Source organism: Lytechinus pictus, chromosome 7 (genome assembly GCF_037042905.1).
Source record: "Lytechinus pictus isolate F3 Inbred chromosome 7, Lp3.0, whole genome shotgun sequence".
Taxonomy (NCBI): Eukaryota; Metazoa; Echinodermata; class Echinoidea; order Temnopleuroida; family Toxopneustidae; genus Lytechinus; species Lytechinus pictus.
Genome location: NC_087251.1, coordinates 9,002,400 through 9,026,839, shown reverse-complemented (window position 1 = coordinate 9,026,839; position 24,440 = coordinate 9,002,400). Strand labels below are relative to the sequence as shown.

At 38.1% G+C, this 24,440-nt stretch overlaps 1 protein-coding gene across 1 annotated transcript in view; it reads right to left on the bottom strand.

Annotated features, from left to right (window-relative positions):
* Positions 1-2,660, bottom strand: part of LOC129265548 (adenylate cyclase type 10-like) — a 62,605-nt gene extending 59,945 nt beyond the window's left edge. The window contains exons 1-2 of the mRNA XM_064101868.1: positions 2,358-2,660; positions 340-522 (exon numbers count right to left, since the gene is read on the bottom strand). Of these exons, the coding sequence (XP_063957938.1) occupies positions 340-522; positions 2,358-2,418 (244 nt within the window). The 5' untranslated portion in view covers positions 2,419-2,660. The remainder of the gene's footprint in view (positions 1-339; positions 523-2,357) is intronic.
* Positions 2,661-24,440: the final 21,780 nt, after the last annotated feature.

Sequence of the window (24,440 nt, the reverse complement as noted above, 5' to 3'; positions counted from 1 at the left end):
AGCAAACTTGATTTTCATTAATTTGCTTTCTGAAATTTTCTAAAGGATATATATATTTGTATACACGGGTGTATACTTGTTTTTAAAGAGACAGCGCTTCATAGATCAGTGTTATTTTATTAACAAGTGAAATTAATAAATTAATAAATGAAACAATCAACCAATAAACAAATAATTCCAAAATAACAAAATACACTTTCTTCATTTTTATACAAAAATAATGAAAAATAAATAAATGAAATAAATAGTGAATGAATAAATGAATGCATAAACAAATACATTACTGATTTTATGAATAAATAATAAACTAGTTTGTTTAGGTTCGTATGACATGCTTACCTGAGATATCAGCAAACATAAGTACCCCTTCAAATTTTTGGCTGCATGGTAGTCTCGTTGTTTGTGAACGGGCGAGTACGAGATCTGGCACATGAGTGGCCAGTTTATTAATGACCATACCCTTTTGGGTCAGCCTCTGGGTCTTTGGATGCTCATCTTTGGCTCGCATAACCTTGGGTTTCACTGCAACATGGTGAAAATAAAATGGAAAGAAAATATTTGAATATGAATATGCTCATGAATTCTTAAGAGTATTAAATTATTGCAGAAAATTTATATTGTTTATGTATAGGGTAGTTTTCTAGTATTATGTAATATATTTTCCATCTCTGTGTATGTAATTGAAAGCCATTGAAAACTAAATTTCTTTGTATGCTTGCATTCATGGACCAATAAAAAACTAATTCAAAAATATAAAGGGATGTCAACGAATGTGGATAAAGTTCATTGACCCTAATTACTTTTGACCTCGATCATGTGACCTGAAACTCGGGCAAGACGTTCAGTTTACCTGATTACTCTTATGTCTAGGTTTCATGAACTAGATCCATAGACTATCAAAGTTTGACTTTAGCTGATGTGATTTTTTTAAAGATTTGGAGTCTGCTTAAGCACACTAATGTTTCAGTCTTTCGTACGATCATTCGCAACATGTACGCATCCCATCAGATGTATGAAAATTGGGAACATGGCAAAGAAATTCACGAACAATTGCTGAATGGATATGACCTTTTTTAGGGTAATTTGCAAATTCTAACAATTGAAGAACAAATATACTTGCAATAGATATCCGAATAGTTGACAAATGAACTTCTTTTCCCTCACAGGATTAGCAGATCTTTGATTAGAATGTTTAAAAATCGTTAAAAATGTGTTTTTACCCTTTCTTCATCAGTTACTTCTCGGTTATACATAGCAAATGTAACAATAATATAGGCAATGTTCTTGTACAACATTTTCTGTTGAAAATGAATAAATATATATGAATTTGAAACGAATCATAGAGGGTTAAATTTAGACCAATTGATTTGATATTTGTAAATATTATCGATTTTCTATTATATTTTTGTTATTTATTCAAATATATGTTATTTTATGTACACTTCGTGTATGCACTCTAAAAAAAGGTTTTCCGAATATTGGGTAAAATGGGAACATGCATGTTGTGTTGAAATAGCCCAATATCGGGTAAAAAAAATGCCCAGCAAACATGCATGTTCCCTTTTTACCCAATATTGGGTAAAATTTTACTCAGTGTTTTTATAGAGTGTGTGAAGAAAATACAGTGATGCGGCCATGATGTAAAACAAAAAGTCAGCGTGTCCTTTAAGTGTACTGGCAAACAAAATAAAACAATGCTCTTAACCATGGATGAAAAAAAAATCAAGTAATAGAAGGTGAGTCAAGTAAGATTGTTACACAGTCATATGCACGTATTACCTGTTTCTTCAGAGTATTACGCCCGGGTATTACGATTGATGTTTCTTATTAATATTGCGACACAATGCTGGCATATCATTTCCGAGCTGCTGTACTAGAGATTCTGGAGATCTGGAGATTCTATAGAATTATGGCGTAATGCAATATTCCGCTATTTTTGGGTTGAATATTTGCCTGTATATTGCCATGATACTGAATGCGGGTACACATAATAGACCTACATAAATAAATGTATAGTTCTTTCCATTTTAAAATCTTTTGATTAATACTTTTTGTTCAAATCACGCGCCCATGAAATACAAAAAAAAAAATAATGATAATTTCGGCTGACAATAAGCAAACGATAAGCGAATATAATGTATGAACGGAACAGATTTCTGCGTTTGCCATGTTTGCTCGCGATAATATAAATCATTGTTCTCTGCAAATAGATCTACAATGTACATGTATATCCCGTTTCTTCATAACTTTTGTCTATTAAGGGATGACAGCAGTTCACTCCAGATTTTCTTTTGTGGAAACGTGTTCTGAGACGGGTTAATAAATACTTTCCGCTCAGAGCTAGCTATTATACTTACCGTAGTAACATGATGAGTCAATGCTGTCAGGCCTCGGCCTATACAAGCAGCAGCCGAACATCAATGTTTAATATTCCAAAAGTAATATCCAAAGAATCAAACTTTCACAAAGTACAAAGCCGGGTCGATATGACAGTTTTTACTGTGCTCCGAACCACCAAAGATAAACATAATGAAAATCCTCCAACTGTCTAGGGGAATGAGAGTAGAATGTTACACGTGTCCACGGGGCATGTGTGCCTATGTTCAGGATAAATTAACTCAGACGTACTTGGTCATGGTGTGCAAGATCTCGTCGCTTATGATCGGGTTCGCTTTTCCCAAATGATCACTTCCGACACAGAGGTTCCTAGGCTGTCTGTGTGACTAATAATTATCATCAAAGCGTTGAAAATTGAATAAAGTGATGATGAAATACAAGTGCACGTTCCATAATTCGCTCTTGTTAAATTTTCATCCGAGATGGCCACACCCTTTTTCGCTAAAAAAGTATTCTTCAAATAGCAAGAGCGAAGTTTTGAACCCGGGTTTTTGAGATGGTTACTCTTATACCCAAATAAAGGTTGCCAAGAAATCCACCACTGCTTTGTCTAACTTTCGATGAGGCTTTTTTTTTTCAATCTACGGATTATTGTCTTAAACATGTATGTACAGGGGCCTGTTGCAGAAAGAGTTGCGTTTAAACGCAAGTCAAAAAATCAACCGCAAGTCAAAAATGCGCGCTGTTGATTGGTTGAAAATCAAGTTGCGCATGATTTTTAGAGTTGCAATTGATTGCAACTCTTTCTGCAACGGGCCCCAGGTCTACAAGTACTAACGAGTTGAATTGGTAAGGTCCCTGTTGGTCCTGGTGGGTGTTTCATAGACCTGTTCCTAAGTTAAGAATGAGTTTAAGAATTACTGGTGAACATTTATTACGCGCTAAATAATCACCAATGAACATTTAATTGCATGCGCGTTTTCTGGGGGAGGGGGGGGGGGGGCTCGGGGTTCCCAGGCCGGCCCCCCCCCCCCGAGTAGGCGAAAAAGCGGGCACAAAAGAGGAAAGAAAAAAGGAAAAAAAAGAAGGGGGGGCGCCGAATTGATGTTCGACATAGAGGGGCGCCGACTTGATGTCCGACCCAGGGGGGCGCCGAATTGATGTTTTACTTAGGGGTGCCGAATCGATGTTCGACATAGACGGGCGCAGAATTGATGTTCGACATAGGGGGGGGGGGGGCGCCGTATTTATGTTTGACCTCGAGGGGGGGGGGCGCCGAATTTATGTTTGACCTAGAGGGGGGGGGGCGCCGAACTGATGTTTCACCTAGGAGCACCGAATGGATGTTTAACATACGGAGCGCCGAATTCATGTTCGACCTGGGGGCCGAACTTAAGTTCGACATAGGGGCGCCAAATTGATCTTCAACCAAGGGGGCGCCGAATTTATGTTCTACCTAGGGGCGCCGAATTGAAGCTCGATATAGGCGGGCGCCGACTTGATATTCGACATTGGGGCGCCGAATTGATGTTAGACCTAAGGGCGTCGAATTGATGTACGAAATAGGGGTGCCGAATTGATGTTCGACCTAGGGGCGCCGAATTGATGTTTTACATAGGGGGCGCCGATTTTATGTTCGATCTAGCGGGGAGGACGCCGAATTGATGTTTTACCTAGGGGCGCTGAAGTGATCCTCAACCTAGGGGGCGCCAAAATTATGTTCTACCTAGGGGCGCCGAATTGAAGTTCGATATAGGCGGGCGCCGAATAGATGTTTTACCTAGGGGCACCGAATTGATGCTCAACCTAGAAGGGGGGGGGGGCAACGAAATGTTTTACCTAGGGGCACCATATTGATGCTCAACCTAGGGGACACCGAATTGATGTTTTACCTAGGGGCGCCGAATTGATGTTCGACATGGGGGGCGCCGAATTGTTCAATCCAACCCAGGGGCCGGGGGGGGGGGGCGCCGAATATATGTCTAACCGAGAGCGTCGAAACGATGTTTGACATAGGGGGCGCAGAATTTATGTTCGACCTAGGGGGGGGGGCGCAAAATTGAAGTTCGACATAAAGGGGCCGAAAGGATCTTCAACCTAGCGGGTGCCAAATTTATGTTCTACCTAGGGGCGCTGAATTGATGTTTTACCTAGGCGCGCCAAATTGATGTTTGACATGGGGGGCGCAGATTTGATGTTCGACATACATGTAGGGGCTCCGAATTGATGTTCGACTTATAGGGGCGCCGAATTGATGTACGACAAAGGGGCGCCGAATCGATGTTCAACCTAGGTGGGGGGGGGGGGTACCAAATTGATGTTTTACCTGGGGATGTTCGACATATAGGGGGTGGGGCGCCGATTTGATGTTCGACATAGGGGCTCCGAATTGATGTTCGACATAGGGGTGCCGAATTCATGTTCGACGAAGGGGGAGCACAAAATTGAGGTTCGACATAAGGGCGCCGAAATAATCTTAACCTAGGCGGCGCCAAATTTATGTTCTACCTCGGGACGCCGAATTGAAGTTCGATATGGGCGTGCGCCGCATTGATTTTTTACCTAGGGGCGCCGAATTGATGCTCGACTTATAGGGGCGCCAAATTGATGTTTGACCTAGGGGCGCCGAATTGATGTTCGACTTATAGGGGCGTTAAAGTGATGTTTGACCTAGGGGCGCCGAATTGATGTTCAACCTGGGGGAGCGCTGAATCTATGTTCGACATAGGGGGCCCAAATTGATGTTCAACATAGTGGGGCACCGAATCAATGTTCAACCTAGGGGGTCGCCAAATTCATGTCTTACCTGGGGGCGCCGAATTGATGTTCGACATAGGGGCGCCAATTTGATATTTGTCCTTGGGCGCCAAATTCATGTTTAATCTAGGGAGGGGCGCCAACTTGATGTTTTACCGGGGGCACCAAATTAATGTTTCAAATGGGGTGGCCAAACTCATGTTTGCTCGCATAAAATGCCCATCCTTTCCTTGAATACCAAAAGTGCTTAGAAAGTCCAAATTTTAGGTCAGAATATCACAAATTTGCATCTCACTATTCGCGCTCGCATCCATTGTTTAGTGCTAAGGTGACGATCTTGTTCATGGTTAGATAAGTGCTTTGAATGTCAAACATTGGGTCGAAATATCAAAAAATTTCAGCTCGCATGAAATGTTTTGTTAGATACTCATCCAGTTCCTGATTACCAAAAATGCTTACTCGAATTGCCAAATTTTAGGTCAGAATATCAAAATTTATCAGCTCTTCGCCCTCGCATCAATTGTTTACTCATCCTGTTCATGTTTACTCGAATGTGCAAATTTTAGGTCGGAAGGTCAAAAAATTTCAGTTCGCGCTTCGCACTCGCATCGTTTAATTAGATGCCCATCCTGTTCATGATTACAGAAAGTGCTTAGGATGTCGAAATTTTAGGTCAGAATATCAATTTTTTCAGCTTCCCTCGCAAAATAGTTTAAATAGATACGCATCCTTTCATGGTTAAAGAATGTGCTTAGAATGTCCAGTTTTGGGTCGGAATATCAAAACTTTTAAGCTAGCGCATTGCGCTCGCGTAAAATTATTTGTTGAATACCCATCCTGTTCATGATCACCAATAGTGCTTAGATTGTCCAAATTTTTGGTCAGCATATCAATTTTTTCAGCTCGCGCTTCGCATCAATCGTTTAGATACCCATCCTATTTATGGTTACAAACTGTGCTTAGAATGACCAATTTCGGGTCGGAATATAAAAAAAATTAAGCTCGCGCTTCGCGCTCGCATAAAGTGATTTGTTAGATACCCATCCTGTTCATGATTACCAATAGTGCTTAGAATGTCCCAATTTTGGGTGAGAATTTAGGTTAAAAATTTTCTGTTCATCATTACCAATAGTGTTTATAGAATTTCCCAATTTTAGGCGAGAATTTAGGTAAAACTATGTTTGTTCATAATTAAAAAAAGACCTCAGAATGTCCAGTTTTGGGTCGGAAATTAAAAAAATTCAGTTTGCGCTCGCATCGATTAATTAGATGCCCATCCTGTTCATGATTACTTTGCTTTCTGGTCGCATTTTTTTTTTTTTTCAAAAAGTGGTATTACAACATAATTTTCATGGATTTTTTTTTCATTGCCTTTTTCACGTGATTATGAAATAATTCAACATGCATTTAAGGCACCTATAATTGCCTGGCGGGGGGGGGGGGGCATTTATCGAAAAGTTCAAAGGGGCGCCAAAATTAGGTCGGGTCCCTGGATACGCGCCTGAATGGTGAATATCATTTACCACAAGAAAGGATCACCAGTCGTTTAAAGTCACTCTTAGCTTACGAATAGCTTTATGAAACGGCCCCTGGAATTTTTTTTTAAGAGTTCGCAAATTCTTCCTGTATTATGCAACCAGGGTCTCATTGACAATGCCTGATGCAACAGGAAACAGCTCCCTTTGTCAATGGTAACTTTGAGAGAGATGCTGATATCTTATTCTATATGTATTCCCCCTTCTCTCTCTATCTCCTCATAAGTCTTTGCAGTCCTTTAGTGTTCCCCATAATCATAACCTAGCTTCCCCTATGTTTGTCCGACTGGCGTTTCATAAACTTAATCGTATAGTTACTAGTAATTAAATATGGACATTACTGGATATGAAGTGCCAGAATAAGAGCCCAAATTTTTTTTTTCTTCACATTTTAACAATCTCCGGCTGTATTTAACACTTACTTTGATTTACATCAGGGCCCATTCACCAAAAGAAAAATCCTTGCCCTGAAGCGTATTTTAGCAGTTAAAATAATGTCATATCTGCACAGGAATATTTCAAATTGAGCCTAAAGTGATTGGAACTTTAATTTCTTTGCCTTTGCCACACTTTGATGTTTTATCATATTTGTGTGTATATTAATAACCACCTTCATGATTGAGTATTATAAGTTTAGCAGTGTTAGTTGTTATCAGTGGCGGATCTGGGGGGCACATCGGGCCCGTGCGCCCCAACCTTTTGAGAGTCATATAAATCAATATTATTTTGCTGTTTTTACCCAAGTGTGCCCCCTTTTTGAAAGTGAGGAACTTTTTTTTTTTGGGGGGGGGGGCTTGTCAAATTTTTTAGCGGACAAAATTATCTTCAATTTTAAGTGAAACTTTCGTTTTTTGCTTGTCAAATTTTCATCGGGAAATTGTGCCCCCCCCCCCCTTTCCACCATTTTCAACGCTACATAACTAACCTGCTATAGCCATAGATGGCGTTATCTCCAGATATAGTTAGACATAAATCAAGGTGAAAAGATTATATTGGGCAGTGTATATTTTCCCACAGGGAATAAAGAAAACTTACAATGTAATTTTCTGTCTGATTTAGACAAAATTTTATCTTCTGTAGTTAGTCAAGAATATTCTCTTATTGTTGGAGGAGATTTTAATATTGCTATGAATCGAAACTTAGACTACATGGGTGGAAGTAATATTTCGAAAAATAGATATAAAGATTCATTGGTGGATTTTTTTGATAGGCTAAATCTAATTGATGTGTGGCGGAAGCGGCATCCTAACAAAAAAAAAATTACTTTCAAACAAAATAATCCCTTCGTTCAGAGCAGATTGGATTATATTTTTATCTCCTCGAAATTAGAAAAAGACGTGAAAAGTTCAGACATTTTACCCTCTATCACTCCTGACCATGCTGGAGCTCAGGTCGAGTTTGATAATTTAGTCGAAAGTTTTGCATATGGGAGATCGTACTGGAAGTTTAACAGCAGTTTATGCTCTGATAAAGATTTTGTAGACGGGGTAAAGATGAAGATTTCTGAAATAGAAAGAATATGGCGGGACCAAATAACAAGCAAGATTAAATTTTGGGAATTTATGAAAATGAAGTTAAGAGAATATACTATGGATGTATTGGTTGCTTCATTTTGTTTATTTGTTCAAATACAGATAGTTGTACCAGAGCAGGATGCATCGTGTGTGGGTGTACGTGTGTAGATGGATGTGTGAGTTTTGTGACGGGGAAGAGGGGGGGGGGGAGCTGTGGGTGGTGGTGAGTTGAAGTGAGCTTGTGTGAGTGTCTGGGGAGAGAGATGAGGGGGGAAGGGTCTGGGGGTAAGGTGAGTGTGTAGGGACGTTTTAGGATAATAACCTTCCTCTAATTAACCTTTAAAATAATCTTTTATCCTTTTTTTTCTTATACAATTAATATGTGCAAAAGAGATTATTTCTATTCTATTCAGGGAAAAAAGTCATCTTTTACAAAGTATGGTTTTTTTTTTGTCGATTGATATGGGTTTTTCCCCTCTGCTTTCACATTGTTATAGAAGAGAAATTTGGCAATTTAATTTCATTTGTAATCATTTTAAAAATATTTGTAATCTCATTGATATTGATATATTTATTTTGTTTGTTTATTGATTGTATACATACAAAGAATCTTTATTTATATGAACTGTGATTGTAAACTTATTGATTTGAAAGAGGAAGAAAATAAAATATTAAAAAAAAAAAATTAAATCGTGTTCCCAGTCGCAAGCCTGCAATTAAGTTGATTCAATTATTCAAAAACTATATAAAATCATGATTTTATTTTATCAAGTTTGTTGGCATGAACACAAAGAGGATTCACCAGTGTTTTAGAACTTTAGTATACTAGTAGTCCCATGAAAGAGCAACAGTAGACTGTTTCCAGATAGATTTTACGAGGTTTCAAATTAAAACAAAACTATAGGTTTCTGGACGCATACGGCTCTAGCCAAATGATTTGCCCCAGGGAACCAAAAGGAGTTCTTTCAGTAAAGTTCAAAGAGAAAAGGCGGAGCAAGGCATAACCCCTTCTTTTCCTCAAGATATGAACGATATTGTATATGTATGAACTGTATAGAAACTTATTTATACAGAAAATCTCTTATAATATACTTTTAATATACATGGGGAAATAATCGGTTTTTGTTTTTGTACATTGTAATTCAACGGATATTTTAGCAAACTTTGCTGATACTTAGTAATTCCACCCTTGGTAGTTCGTAAAATGTGGGGGGGGGGGGACAAGCCATAATACCCTGGCCAAGGTCTTCGATTTGTTTCTTTCTTGAGATATGATATGCAGACAGAAACTTCAAACTTGACAACATAATATTCATGTAATAGCATTTACTTCTCGTTTGTTTCAGGGAAAGAGAGAAGGGGGGGGGGTGAATTAACGAGTGTTCTACATCCGCTTTGTATACTTTCCGTTTGGTTTACCTTCATGGTCTAATTTTACTTTGTACACTGTTGGTCATAAAGGTGGAATAAAATATTTTTGAATAAAAATCGACAGTTTTGTTGGTATTTGAAAGGTTACGCGTAGACAAAATGGTAATTGAGTGATTACATAATGTTTCCCCACCACACAGGTGACATTATAACATGAAAATTTTGGATTACATATTAAATTATTTTGTTGTAGACTATAAAAGTCTGTGCATATGATATTCTGTCCCTTTCTCTGATTTAGCACTGTGTATAAGAGGGTTGCATTTTTTCGAGTTCCTTGTACCGTTTGAAATAAAAATCGATAGAGACGTTCCCTGGACTATGCCTGGTCCAACGGCAACAGCAACACGCGAGAGAGTGGTAGCACTGCGACAGGAGGGCTACAAGCAGACTGATATCGCAGAAGTCCTAGGGATATCACAGAGTGCAGTCTCTAAGATCTGTGCGGCCACGGAAATCTCCAGGACGTCCCAGATTGACCACAAGAAGAGATGATCGTCAACTGTTAAATTTCAGCCGCAGAAACCGGAAATTGCCCACGAGCCGTCTTCGTCGCTTGTGGAGGAGATATCATGGGATCAACGTTTCCCGGTCAACCGTTAATCGCAGATTGCTCCAACATGGTTACCGAGCACGACGGTTGACCAAATGTCCACGCCTGTCTGTTCGCCACAGAGTAGCTCGTCTTCTTTGGGCTAGGGAGCACAGAAGGCTTCATCCAGGACATTGGCAACATGTGGTCTTCACGGACGAGAGCCGGTTCATCCTTGACCGAAAGGATGGGAGAGAACGAGTTCGTCGATTAGCCGGGGAAAACCTTCGCGATGAATGGTTCCACGAGACGACTCAAGGCGGAGGCGGCTCAGTGATAATATGGGCCGGCATCCATTATGGAGGGAAAACGCCACTGGTGGTTCCGGACGGAAACATCAACGCCGCCGCCTACAGGGATATCTTGGAGTTCCACTGTCTTCCATATGCAAGACGAGTGTATGGGCACAATTTCCGACTGCAGGATTACAACGCTAGACCGCACAGGGCCGCTGCAGTAAGGGAATTCCGGGAGGCAGAGGTCGTCGTACAGTTGCCATGGCCAGCTTGTTCGCCGGATATGAACCCCAAAGAGCATGCATGGGATGCCCTAGGCCGAGCCATCAACGACAGAGAGGTTATTCCTCAAAATCTGCAGGAGTTGGCAGATGCTCTGATGGAAGAATGGGACGCTATGCCTGTTGACGTCATCAACAAGCTAGTGGACAGCATGCCACGACGTCTGCATGCGCTGGTTCGTGCCAGGGGTGGACATACCCAATACTATTGATTGAGTAAGAACAATGACTCAAGTTTGATGCAAATTTGTCCATGAAATCACAAAAAAGAAGTCATCTGGAAAACTGAGAGAGATTGAAAATAAATATCTCATGATCCTTTAATTTACTGTATATTGTCGTTATTGTTGTTCTATGCTCATGACATCCATCGCTTAAGACATAAACTTGTAAAATATCAGTCAAACGTGTGTAAAAGGCAGAATAATAAAGTAAAGTGGTTATCATGCACCATAAATGCCATATTCAAATCATGTTGTAATAATTACGCTGTGAAAATTTGGTGAAAAAAAATATTCCACCTTTATGACCAACAGTGTATATAACCAGTATGCCCTACTAACTCTTTGGTCTAATTGCCATTTAGCCAACTTACTATTTTATGAGTACATCTTGGATTTCAAATGGCGGCTGACCCGATGGTCAAATCGCTTGAGGCCGGCAATATTTGAAATCAGCGCCCAAAATTAAACCTATATGCCAAATTTCAATACCGCAGTTCATATAAAACTCGAGAAATGATTGCAATAATATATCATGGCGGCCATCTTGGATTTCAAGATGGCGGCCATTTAGTCGCCGACCAAATTGTCAAATTCCTGGGGGCCAGCAATATTTGAAATCAGTGCCTCAAAATACCCCTACATGCCAAAATTCAGTGTCACATGCCATGTAAAACTCAAGAAAATGACATTTAATGATTTTTCATGGCGGCCATCTTGGATTTCAAAATGGCGGCCGACTCGATGGTCAAATCGCTTGGGGCCGGCAATTTTTTAAATGAGCGCCCAAAAATACCCCTGTTTGCCAAATTTCACACTTTCTGCCAGATCCGAGCATCTTGGCCATTTTTTGTCACATAACCGCTCCACTATAATTATCTTGTTCAGGATCACAAATATTGCCCAAAACGTTCAATTTTCAGGACAAAATACTTCAATTTCAAAAAAAAAATTAGCTCGCGCTTCGCACTCGCATATTTAATGTCTAGTTTCTTTTATAAGAATAAAGGTAAGTAGTGATTGTATATATCGGGGGTGCCCTTGAATAAGTGTGTATATAAAACAACTATGGAAAACTCAATTGTGTCCCCCCCCCCCCCCACCTTTTCAGCCCATGTCCGCACCCCCACTGAAAAATTCACTGGGTATGTCCAAGGAGTTACTCCTTGGTATATCTAGACCAAAAGATTCGGTCTCTGTTGTTACAATGCATAGTTGTTCAGCTTAACTCCGTTAAATATTTGGTCTAGGCCCTATATAGCCTAGGCCTAAATAAGTCATTTCTAATGATTTTATGATGCTGCATCTTGCTGACTTACTGGTTTGAATATAGATCTAGATACATGGAACTGAAATGAACTAGATTCTAGAGTCTATATTTTAACCCATATTCAGACTAAATCTAGATTTAGCGTTGAAGATCGCTATATTTGCCATCTATAAAATACCGCCCTAACTGTATTTACGCCTCGGCCTATCTAGATATAAATCTAGGCCTAGATCTAGGCCTAACTTCTTAGGGAGACCACTTAGGCCCAATTTGGTAAATATCGGACACTTAAGCATAATTGGACTAAAACAAAAATACAATTATCAGTACAAATGTTGAATATTAATGTCATAAAAAACAGAATTGAAAAAAATTATGGTATGCGGTTGCCCTAGGCCTATTTAGTGCAAAATAGAAATCTACCAAATTTCATTGTAATCCATGAATCGGTTTTTTAGTAAATTATATAATCAAATGAATTTCGAATGTAATTCAGCCAAATAATGCTCCCATTCCCAATAGGCTCTGTGTCACAACACACACACAGCAGAAACACCCGACCACACACAGAGTGCAGATATTTTTTTTTTTTCATCCTTTTTTTTCTTTCAATGATTTTTTTTTATTTTATAACTTTATATACGGTACATATAACAAACATAATCATTATACATTGTACATATTATATACAAATTGAAATAAAATACAAAACGAAGCATAATAAAAAAGGGGGAAAAAATTAAAAAATAAATAGAAAACATTTCAGGATTGAATGGTTATAACATCACATTTGATTTCGTTTTCTATCAAGCTGCCCAAAATATTATATGAAAGAGGAATGTAGAATTTTCCATTTCTTTTCGAACTTAGATAATTGTTTATTCTGAATGCCAATTTGTTTTTCTATTTTGTATATTCGTTTCAGCTTTACAAAGAACAAATCAAAAGACGGTGAAATATTCAAATGTCTGCATGTATAAATCATTTGTTTAGCTACAACTAAGCATTGATTCAAAAGTAATTTATGTGGTCTTCCATCTGATATACCAAACAAAATATCTTCATCATTTAGTTGTAAATTAATATCAGATTTTGTGTACCACCATTTCAAAAACTCTTCCCAAAAGGTACATGCATGCTGACATTCTGTAAAAAGATGCTCTGTTGTTTCCGCCTCTAGTTTACAAAAGGTGCATATTTCATAATTCAGATTCTACAATTTTCATTTTAATAAATTATAATCTTTTATTTAAAAGAGGAGTGTTCTTGTGTTTATTTTATATTGAGACAAAAAACAAACTTAGAATTTACTCATGATACCGTAAGGGCACTAGTATTCAACCCGTTTGGAGAGTTTCCTCAAATATATAGAAATATAGAATTTACCTGAATTTCAGACCCGTCTTATTTCTAAGAGCAAATGCTGGTTATTCTTTTTCCGTTATTTTTTTCTTCAACCAGTTGACTGTGTGCGCGGGCGATCGAATTATACGGCGACGGATTTTGGTACTAGTATTCAACCCGTCGGCACTAGTATTCAACCTAGCGATGAAAGATGGCCCTATCTCTCAATCTGCCCTTGTCCCATCCGACTATGGACTAGACCATTTGAGATGAGACCAAACAGGGAATTAATCAAAGCCAGAGATTTACATAGATCTAGATCTAATTTAGCAATCTAAACCCTTTTGAGATTTGCTATCAATCCTCACTAGGTTGAATACTAGTACCATTCAGTGCAAAAGGCCATTCCCGCATAATTCGATCCTCCGCGCATACAGTTGACAGATTGACAAAGAAAATATCGACAACAGATTACCCTGGAAATAACAAAGGTGTGAAATTAAGATAAATTCCCTATTTCTAAATATTTTGGGGAATATGTCAAAATCTTTGAATTACGCCGGGTTGAATACTAGTACCCATACGGTATATTATAAAGAAAAAATCACCCCAATTCTTAATTACATCATTAAGAATAGCTTCACCCGTCCGAAAACGTAGGGCCTATGATTTCTAGGTCCTAGACCTAGCCATGCCCTAGCCTAGGCTAGGCTAGCCTAACGTTAGATCTAACTGTTAGAAATCATCATAGGCCCTAACGTTACGTTTTCGTACTTACACTCGGCATCTTTATTTTGTTGACTTTGAAGGTTGCTCATAATGGTAGCATGTCGTTTGCTTGTCTGCATATACCGTAATTCAGTTTCTAGATCCACAGTTCGACCAAAGGCAAAGCCAAGGCAAAAGAATAAAGTTAGGCCCTAACATCAAACGGGAAAAATTTTTTCACAACCTTCGGATCCGTTGATTCCATGCAGGCATTGACTTTGTTGCGCGTAGACCCGGCCGTAACTACCGGTTAAACGTTAGTGGTGCCAGAATGTAGATTTGTGGTTGAGCAGAGCAGGGGCTGAGACCCGAATAGATCCATGAAATCTGTAATTTGATCTCTATAATCATAGTGCGGTGGAACGTTAGATCCAAGTCAAGATCTTTTCAATTAAGTTTTTTGAATGCCTGTCTTTGTTTGAAACTTTGTTGGTATTAAAAACACAGCTTTGCGCTGCATACACACGTCGTCGTCATATTCGTGCGCATGCGCGCTAGCTACACACGCGCACCATAATCGATCATGAAAAGACAGGAGAAAACTAAAAATATTAAGAAAGGAGGAAGTAGGAGAGGATAAAAAAGTGGAAAGATCTGGGGAGTGCAACTCTCTGTATCCCATAATTTAATTAAGAAAAATGTGACGTCAACTTTAGGTAGTCTTGCCCCCGCCACATCCCCGCATATTTTGGCGGCGCACCTTAACCTTGCGCACATATGATATTTCTCATGGATTTTTTTTTTCATTTGCCACAGTCGCCATATTTTTATGTACTAGCACACGAAATACTAGAACTGGGGTGGTATTCTGAGGAAATTTTTATCTTTGAAATATTTTATTCTATCATTTAAACAACAAGTATAGAGCCCGGTGTCCGCCCCTATCCCCAAAAAATAATAATAAAAAAGAAAATGGGGGGGGGGGGGGAAACAGCGAGAAAAAAAAAAACATTATAAACTTTAAGCCATAAAATATTACAAATTAGTAAGAAATGTGTCTTTTTTTTCGCTGCTCATCAGTGCTCGTGATTTAAAAAGCAAACATAATTATGCGAAATATAGGTAAAAAATGAGTTTTACTCAACAACATGGTTCGGAAAAGGTACTTGTAATATATTTTGGGGGATAAAGTTATATATGATTCGAATTATCTTGATACAGACCGTTCTAATTTGCTGATCATTAAATCTAAAACAATGTATACATCCGTCGGACAATAAAGATTTATCGCCGAATCAATAACAGGGTCCCATGGGTAGTTATGTGACAGTAACCTGACCCAAAACGGATCGTTTTTAATGTGTGGATTATTGAATATTTATATAATATTGGATGGCTCAGAATGGAATACCAGAAATATTCCAAGAGTTTGGTAAAAATATTCGTTGAATCGCAGATGAGTGGAATATTGGCCCTAACGTCTACGAGTGGAATATTTTTGGTATTTCATGAAATAAAGCCATCCAATATAATTATTATCATCTATACAACCCCCCCCCCCTAAAAAAAAGAGGGAGAAATTTGATTTAACAAGTCATATATCACTTATCACTTTCGGATCAATTTTGGTCATTGACATGCGACTTACATGTAGTTCATTATGACGTCATTGAGCATAATTTACCGTGTTTACATGTGGGGTTGTTTCATGAAAGTTGTCAGCACTGACTAAATTGTCGGTGCTGACAATTTCAGTGAAATCCTTGGTTTGGATTGGCTGTGAGGTACTTGCCTCTGACTGTTGCCATGGTAACTGCCGCAGAAAGCCAACTTGTCAGTGCTGACAACTTTCATGAAACGCTCCCCGGCTTTTGGTTCAGAACCAAAAGCCCAAAAGCCGATGCAGAATCGGCTTTTGGTTTATCTTGCACCGCGTTTACACGCTGTTACAGCTCGCGGTGCAGAATCGGCTCGCGTAGCAAAAACCTGAAATGATACGCGCACCAACAATATACGTCATAATTACCGTGTTTACACTTAATCGGCAATTGGTTCTGAACCAAATGCCGATGCAGAATCGGCATTTGGATTGCGTTTACACGTTGTTACAGCTCGCGGTTCAGAACCGCGAGCCGATGCAAAAACCTGAAATGATACGCATACCTACAATATACGTCATAATAAAGACAACGCTGGATCAGTGCGCTTACAATTACGTCACAATGGTAAAGTAATTGAAATGCGCACAAATTGCCGGTGCAGAATCGGCTTTCTGTTTACACGTAGTAAAAAAGCCGATTCTGCATCGGCTCGCGGTTCAGAACCTACTACTTTGGTGGTGCAAATTGCCGGTTCTGAACCGCGAGCCGATTCAAGTTGCTCGCGTTTACACGCTATGAAAAAGCCGATGCTGAATCGGCTCGCGGTTCAGAACCGCGAGCCGATTCAAATGCCGATTAAGTGTAAACACGGTAAATAAAGACAACGCTGGATCTGTGCGCTTTGAAAGTACGTCATAATGGTAAAGTAAATGAAATGCGCGCCAATTGCCGATGCAGAATCGGCTTTCTGTTTACACGCTGCATAAAAAAAAACGATTCTGCATCGGCATGTGGTTCTAAACCGAGAGCCGATGCAAGTTAATCGCGTTTACACGCAACAAAAATAGCCGATGCAGAATCGGCTTTTTCTTATGCAGCGTGTAAACACGGTAATTGTGCATGTGATCTATGCTGCGCATTACATTGCTTTCATTGCTGTACGCGTTGTATATTTCACACATTCGCGCACGTGCCCTAAACTGTTGAATATGCTCTCATATTCAATAGCAAATTTTGTACAGGAGCCTATGGGATATTCGTCGGATTTCGGTCCGTTTTAGGGATACTCTCTGATACTGCACGGGCAATTGGTGCAGACCAAAATACGCGTTTTATTGCATCACAAGAACACTCTATACAGTGCGTATCAAAAAAATTACACTTAGATAAAATCCTGTAAAATTATATATTTGTAATAAAAGTAGACTTTAATCATGAAGAACACGTGGAATTTAGCTAGTAAAATTGATTTGACGATATCTTGTACCTGTTTAAAGTTGTTTCCTTGCCCAAAACACTTCGAAGAGTGCATTGCGCCCCACTCCACTCCCCCACACACCGAGGCCTTCGTGACGATATTTGCTTTACACTGAGCTGTGATTTACATGAAATGGCTTAGGCTTCATTTTCATTTTGTTAATCATTGTCAAGCTTGGGAAAAGTGTGGAGAAACAAGACTAGTATTAAATGAAAAATGAAATGTAAACCCACTTTAAATGATACAAACTTAGTGAAAAAATGCTGGAGACGTCGATATAAACTTCTTTTCAGATTCAGTTATGTCCTCAGATCCAGCTGGCACAAAAAAGGGTAAAGGTTCAATTTGGGGGGCAAAATTGTTGAACATGCTTGAATGTATCCGTTTTATTTCAATTGACTAAAAGTGCAAGGGAAATGGATGAGAAATGTTTCGAAGGGTAAGTTTGATTTCGCCCTTTCCCCTTTACACAGCGTGAAAACGAGCATTTTTGATACGCACTGTATAGATGATAATATTATTTGTGGGGCATAAAGAGCGAGAGGGGAATTCCCATAGGCAAGCGCGATATATATTTTTTTTAAATAATATTTTATTTTCTTCCTCTTTCAAATCAATAAGTTTACAATCACAATTCATATAAATAAATATTCTTTGTATGTATACAATCAATAAACAATCAAACAAATAAATATATCAATATCAATCAGATTACGAATATTTTTAAAATGATTACAAATGAAATTAAACTGCAAAATTTCTCTTCTATAACAATGTGAAAGCAGAGGGGAAAAACCCGTATCAATCGACAAAAAAAAAAAAAAAACGTACTTTGTAAAAAATGACTTTTTCCCTGAATAGAATAGAAATAATCTCTTTTGCACATATTAATTGTACAAGATTAATTGTAAAAGGATAAAATATTATTTTAAAGGTTAATTAGACGAAGGTTATCCTAAAACGTCCCTACACACTCACCTTACCCCCATACCCCCTCCCCCCTCATCTCTCTCCCCAGACACTCACACAAGCTCACTTCAACTCACCACTACTCCCAGCTCCCCCCCCCCCTCTTCCCCGTCACAAAACTCACACATCCATCTACACACGTACACCCACACACAATGCATCCTGCTCTGGTACAACTATCTGTATTTGAACAAATAAACAAAACAGAAACAAAATGAAGCAACCAATACATCCATAGTATTAAGAAAGGTATGCATTGATTTGTTCCCATTTCCTTAAGTGCACCCCCAGCTTCCCCTTTTTAAACGCTATTTGATATTCCGTATCTCTGTACTCTTTAACCAAAGATATGGCCACTATCGAGCAGGGGGGTGAAACTCCGCTTCTGCATCCGGTCAGACATGGGGAAATTTTGGAAGGTCAAAAGTGCACACTGCTCCCATTTTTCGTGTATAAGCCTATGGACACCGCAACTTCTTGGCACACCAGCGAAACGGAGGCGTGGTCATAATTGGCCTGCGCGCACAGCGTAAAAATATGCAAATAAGCATATTGTCACAAATTAGCATAATACGCGACGTGACTGAATATGAATTCATACTAGCTGCGTCTTTGGTAAATACGTCATTGATCATTCCCCCGTTCACCCCCCAAGGTATTCAGTTGTTTATTCATCTTTATAGTTTTAATTCTTTTCTGTCGCGATTATTACTACGTACATCAATTAATTCACTTATTTATTTAATTGCTAGCTATTTCCCTGGAAAACATTATGGAAGCTTACAAGGGGACATGGGATTCATTAGTAAGATTGAACTTAGGGATCTGCTTGTTCATCACTGCCTATTATTTTCATCACACATCATGAATAGCCACAATTATTTGTTTGGTTGTTTTTTTTGGGGGGGGGGGTGGGTGGGGTAAATACTTAAAATGATCAGAGAAATCTGAGATAGAGAGCAATCAGGTCATTTTGTCTTTATTTTGAAATTGAAATGAACAATCTGGTGCAAATCTTATGAAGATTTTTTAAAAATCTGAGTTTGGGATAGGTCCAAAAGACAGCCCAGTACCCCCTCCCCCCCACATGTATTTGCTCTCATCAAGGCTATCTTAAAGGTCACTTAAAAATAAAATAAAAATTTGTACCTGCCCGCCCCCTAAATCTCTCTTTCGATTCCACCCCCCCCCCCCTCTCTCTCTCTCTTTCTTCCACACACACACATTCCACATAATTATGCGAGCAAACCATTATTCTCATATCATTTTTATTTCTATCCCACTCTTGAATCTAACTCATTTATCTGTTATGGGCTCTTTATATGGGCTACCTTGCCATGCATGGTATTTTGATACTTTAATGTTATACTCTTACCTGTACTAGTATTATACCATGGATACCCGACATTCAAAATCAATCAATCAATCAATCAATCAATCAATCAAACAAACAAACAAACAATCAATCAATCAATCAATCAGTAGCACCATCATATTCCAGTCATAAAGAAGCAATCTTCAGTGCCATTTAATCACAACAGTTTGGTAGCAATAACATCATCATCACATATCTTTCACGCATATAAATTGGTGGATTAGATAAATCACGAATATCAAGATTAGAAAGTATCGGTAATATTTCAAATTAAAATGTTTATTAATTAATCAATTTTTTACATTATATCAGCCAAATACATATTGAGTGCAACAGAAATTGCAAGGAAATTAAAATAGAGGGGATGTAATTTTTTTGTAAAATCTAGAGAGAAAAAATCGGGAAAAAAATAAGTACGTATATTCACTTTCATAGTTATTGATAAGCCTCATATATAGTCAATATAAGGGGTCATCAAGGATGCCATTAATAAAAAGATTATCGATATACCTCTCTCTCAAATTCAGTTACTCAAATATCAAATCATTTTTTTTCCAGCATTTGCTGACAACAAATAGCATGCTAAATCTAATCGGGGGCACTTCACAAAAAAGGGGAGCATATTGCCACATTTCTCCACAGAGTGCCTTCCCAAATCTGCACATAAGTAAATCGGTAACAAAGTTGCTTATCGTCTATTGTTGTGAAGTGCAGATAGAGCTGTGTTCTATTTCCAACAATATTTTTTATTTGCAGAGTTAATCTAGTTCATAATACGGGACATGGACAATACAGTGTTACAAAAACAAAGAGATTAAAAACGAAAAAAATAGTGCAACGTTTCACTTCCCCAAAAAAATGAATTCAACAGCTTAATGTCCAGCACTACATACAGGTTCTTGTTTCATAAAGACTTCAATTATGGTAAATTGGCCCCAAATGTAACTAGCAACTAGCATGGGAACACCAATGTTGATATGTTGCTTTAATGTTTCCATTACCAGAATGGTAAAGTTAGAGTAGTGGGGTCCAGGAGTGAGAGTGATTTCTTAGTCCTTTGTTCTGTCACCTTGTTTTTTAGTAGTATGCACCTGCTTCAATAAAAACCCATTATGTCTTATTGTCTTATCTATGTCTGTAGGCATGTATGTTAAATAGCCCAGACCTCAGTAAAGACCCATTCTGAATTGTTGATATTACCAGAATACAACCTATCCTTTAAAAGTACTAATATTATTCAAAGTTCTTTCACTACTATAAGTACTACATGTAGATGATTAGAACATTAATAAAGGGTGGGTAGGTGTGCCATTTGGAAAAATATTTTAATCTTGTGTGGAACCTATGGACCTAAATATGTATACTCCAATGTTATTTTTTCTACAAAATGTGTATTTCACGCAACATTCAATATGTATTGACAGTATTCAAATTCATTCAATTTTTAAAATGTGTAATTGTGATTAAGTAACTACTTTTTTTTAAAGTAACTACTTGTTATGAACTTGGCCTCCATATTTCTTCTTATTCTACACTGGTGGTACTCAAACAGCCTGCAAAACCTGCATGGTAAACAAAAAGAGAAAGAACAACATGAGCTGCTGATATAATTATCCAGTTTATTAAGAAGTTTAAAACTTTTTATTAGGTCCTACTCTTCCATGCAATATTATTTAGATAATGCACATGTAGTAATCTATAATTTATAGCCAGATAAAAATCATTGATCACTATTTATAGATCTTTTTTTATTAGGTGTGCAAACTAATTCAAATATATATCATAAGATCACTCTCAATATTTTGTCCTTTTTTATTTCTGTTTACAGAGTAAAAGAGTTTTAAGGAGATTTCATGTATGACTAATATAGATAAGAGACATGAATCATAAGTATGCATTGATGAGAATGGAAATACTGGTGAATCTGAATCCAAATAAATATTAACGTACAACGGAGCTTTACTATATGGGATAACATGATTCAGAAAAAGTTGCTGTAGCCCTCCGCCCACCCCCCAAAAAAAAGGAAATATAGGGGTCTTTTTTTTAAACAAGCATACCTTGCAAGTTTTCAGTTCAGATATCCTATTCCTCATCAGATTGTTACTCTTGGTGATGTAAAACTGTTAGTTGACTTTATACTTCTTACTAGGCTGGGACTGCTAAGAACTTGATCCCATTGGATCTGCAATTCAAAATACACAAAATACTTTACAGTTTAGAATTTTAGAGATGATAAATAAAATTACTCTTTTAAAACAATATTTTCAAAATTTCCAGCTAGTCATATCCTAAGCCTATGAATATTCCCAGCAAGAAAAAAAGCTGGTCTTGACCAAAAACTTCCTTCTCTTTGTTACATGTTCCACTGACGAAATAGGCATACCTGGCTCTGTTTCCACTGACCATCTTCATTGTCAATAAGAATCAGTAAATGGTACAAGCATAGAATATGGCCTTATAGCAAGGCCTTTTGTCAATCTTTAATATATATACACCAAGCCAGCCTTGACAGATGTAGGATAATTTGTGTGATAATTTGGCTCTCGCTCATTCACCAGTGCGAAACAATTATTTTTTTTTTGCACTTGTCTATAAACATGTGAATCTCTACATCTAAGTGAGTTCCTCTTTAAGTTTGATTTTGATTTTAAAAAAGGGTTAGCTTGCTCGCAAGTTTAAATGACCCTTTGCCTTTCACCTTAAATAGGGTCAAGTGAGGAAGACAATGAAGATAAATAATTGGATCAGATCCTCTCTATGCTTATACTTATAAATTCAAAATGGGGCACTATCAATTTTCTAAACCCTTCCCATAAAAATTGCACACTCATGGTATAAGATAATTGAGCAGTTTGAAACCTGACGTAGAAATGTTGGCCCCCCAAAATAAGAATCAGTTAACTCTGTGCTAGAGTCTAATTATAATTTTAGTCCAATGATCAGTGACTTGAATAAAGTTAACTTAAATCTTCGTACGAAAAAGGTCGAACCAGACAGATCTACAATTCCATGTTTAGAAATCAAGATGGAAGTTAGACCTATCCTAGGCTAGGCCTAGGGCTTTAATACTTTGTCTTTAGTAGAAAAAGACGAAGTCTAACGTCAAAATCTGTCTCAAATCATTCCATGACCATGTTTGGCAAATGCAGAGAATTATATTGATTCACATAAAGATGAAATAGCGGTGTAAAAAAATTAGGCTCTGGCCAAACTTTAAACTTCAACTCAAGCTTGTTTGACACTAAAATTCCCAACACCTATGACCTAGTCTACATCGGCAATTTCGCAGCCGGCTGGCACCGGCGGTATCAATGGCCGTATCCCGCTCTGACTATATTATTTGGCTTAAATTTGATGCAGCTTTGCAGTTACTGAACAAGTCCACATCTACCCCTGATAATTGACAATAGAACTGAAATACAGATTTAATAAGGACGGACATGAAGCATTCCAATCAACCAACTTAGTTCTACGAAAAACTGTATTACTTTCTGAGTAAATATATCAGTCAGATCTCAGATATATTTGGGATCTGAAAAAAGGAATTGGAAATATGGAAATTGTGGTTTACATAGTAAACTACACATAAGGCCCTGACTGCGACGCCGAACCCCTGCAAATTACAGCTGGGATCAAAGCACGAAATTGAACATAACTTACTTTTATTTGTATGGAATGCCATTACTTTGATGAAGATGTTTCCTCAAAGATTTTCTGCTCAACTGAATTTCACTTAGAAATCACGATTCCAGACACTAATACTATAAACAGATAATTAGTCTTGCTATTGTATTTCAAAAAGTTGAATTTCGCAGAGTCAAAAAGAACGACACTTCGCACAGATATCGTAGGGAATTGTGGGACGGAAAAAATGTTTAATGCATGAGTACATGAATAAAACATTAGCGTTTTATCCAATCATACAAGTGGATTATGCGTATTTTGACGTCATTACTCATGAATTAAACATTGACCTTCCAAAATCAACCTTCAAATTGGCCAAATGGCAGCCATGTTTGTTATGTACAAAACCTATGGAAAATCAAAAACGCGCGGAAAGAGTTCCCTCTCTAGCTCCCTTCGGGAGCTTACGTACGTAAGATCGTATCTCTGTGCTATCGAGCGAGCTTCGCGCCCTCAATGTCATGATTCCCCCCATGGCTGTTTTAAGTTTATATTATTTAACTTAGTTTAGTTATGTCCACGATGCTGTAGGCAATGCCTGTTCATCGATCGTATAGTATCTCCTCTGGTGGCCATATCAATGACATTGATGAACAAACTCAACACAAGAAATGATTGTCACAAGGGTAGCGGAACCGGGAGGGGCAGGGGGGGGACCGGGAGGGGCAGGGGGCACCCCCCCCCCCCCATTCCTCGGAGGAATGAATGCCCTTTTTCAAAATGGAAAGTGCCCTTTTTAAAATGAAATGTGCCCTTAAAAAAAAAATGAAATACCCTTTTTGAAAGTAAAGCATGATACATTTTAGGTTAGAAAAATCACAAAGTTTTTGGCTCGCGCTTCGCGCTCGCATCAGTTATTGTTTGGTAAGGTACTCAATCTGTCATTGGTTACAAAAATGCTTAGAAAATTTGTCCTTGGTTCCAAGAAGTGCTTAGAATGTCCAGTTTTCGATTGGCTAGATAATTATGTATATCCTATTAATACGTCACTAAATACATTCGGTATCAGGTCCCTTTTCTGGTCAGTATATTCAAAATTTCAGCTCGTGCTTCGCGCTCACGTCATTTTTTTAAATAGAAAACACAGCTTTTTCATAACAAAAAC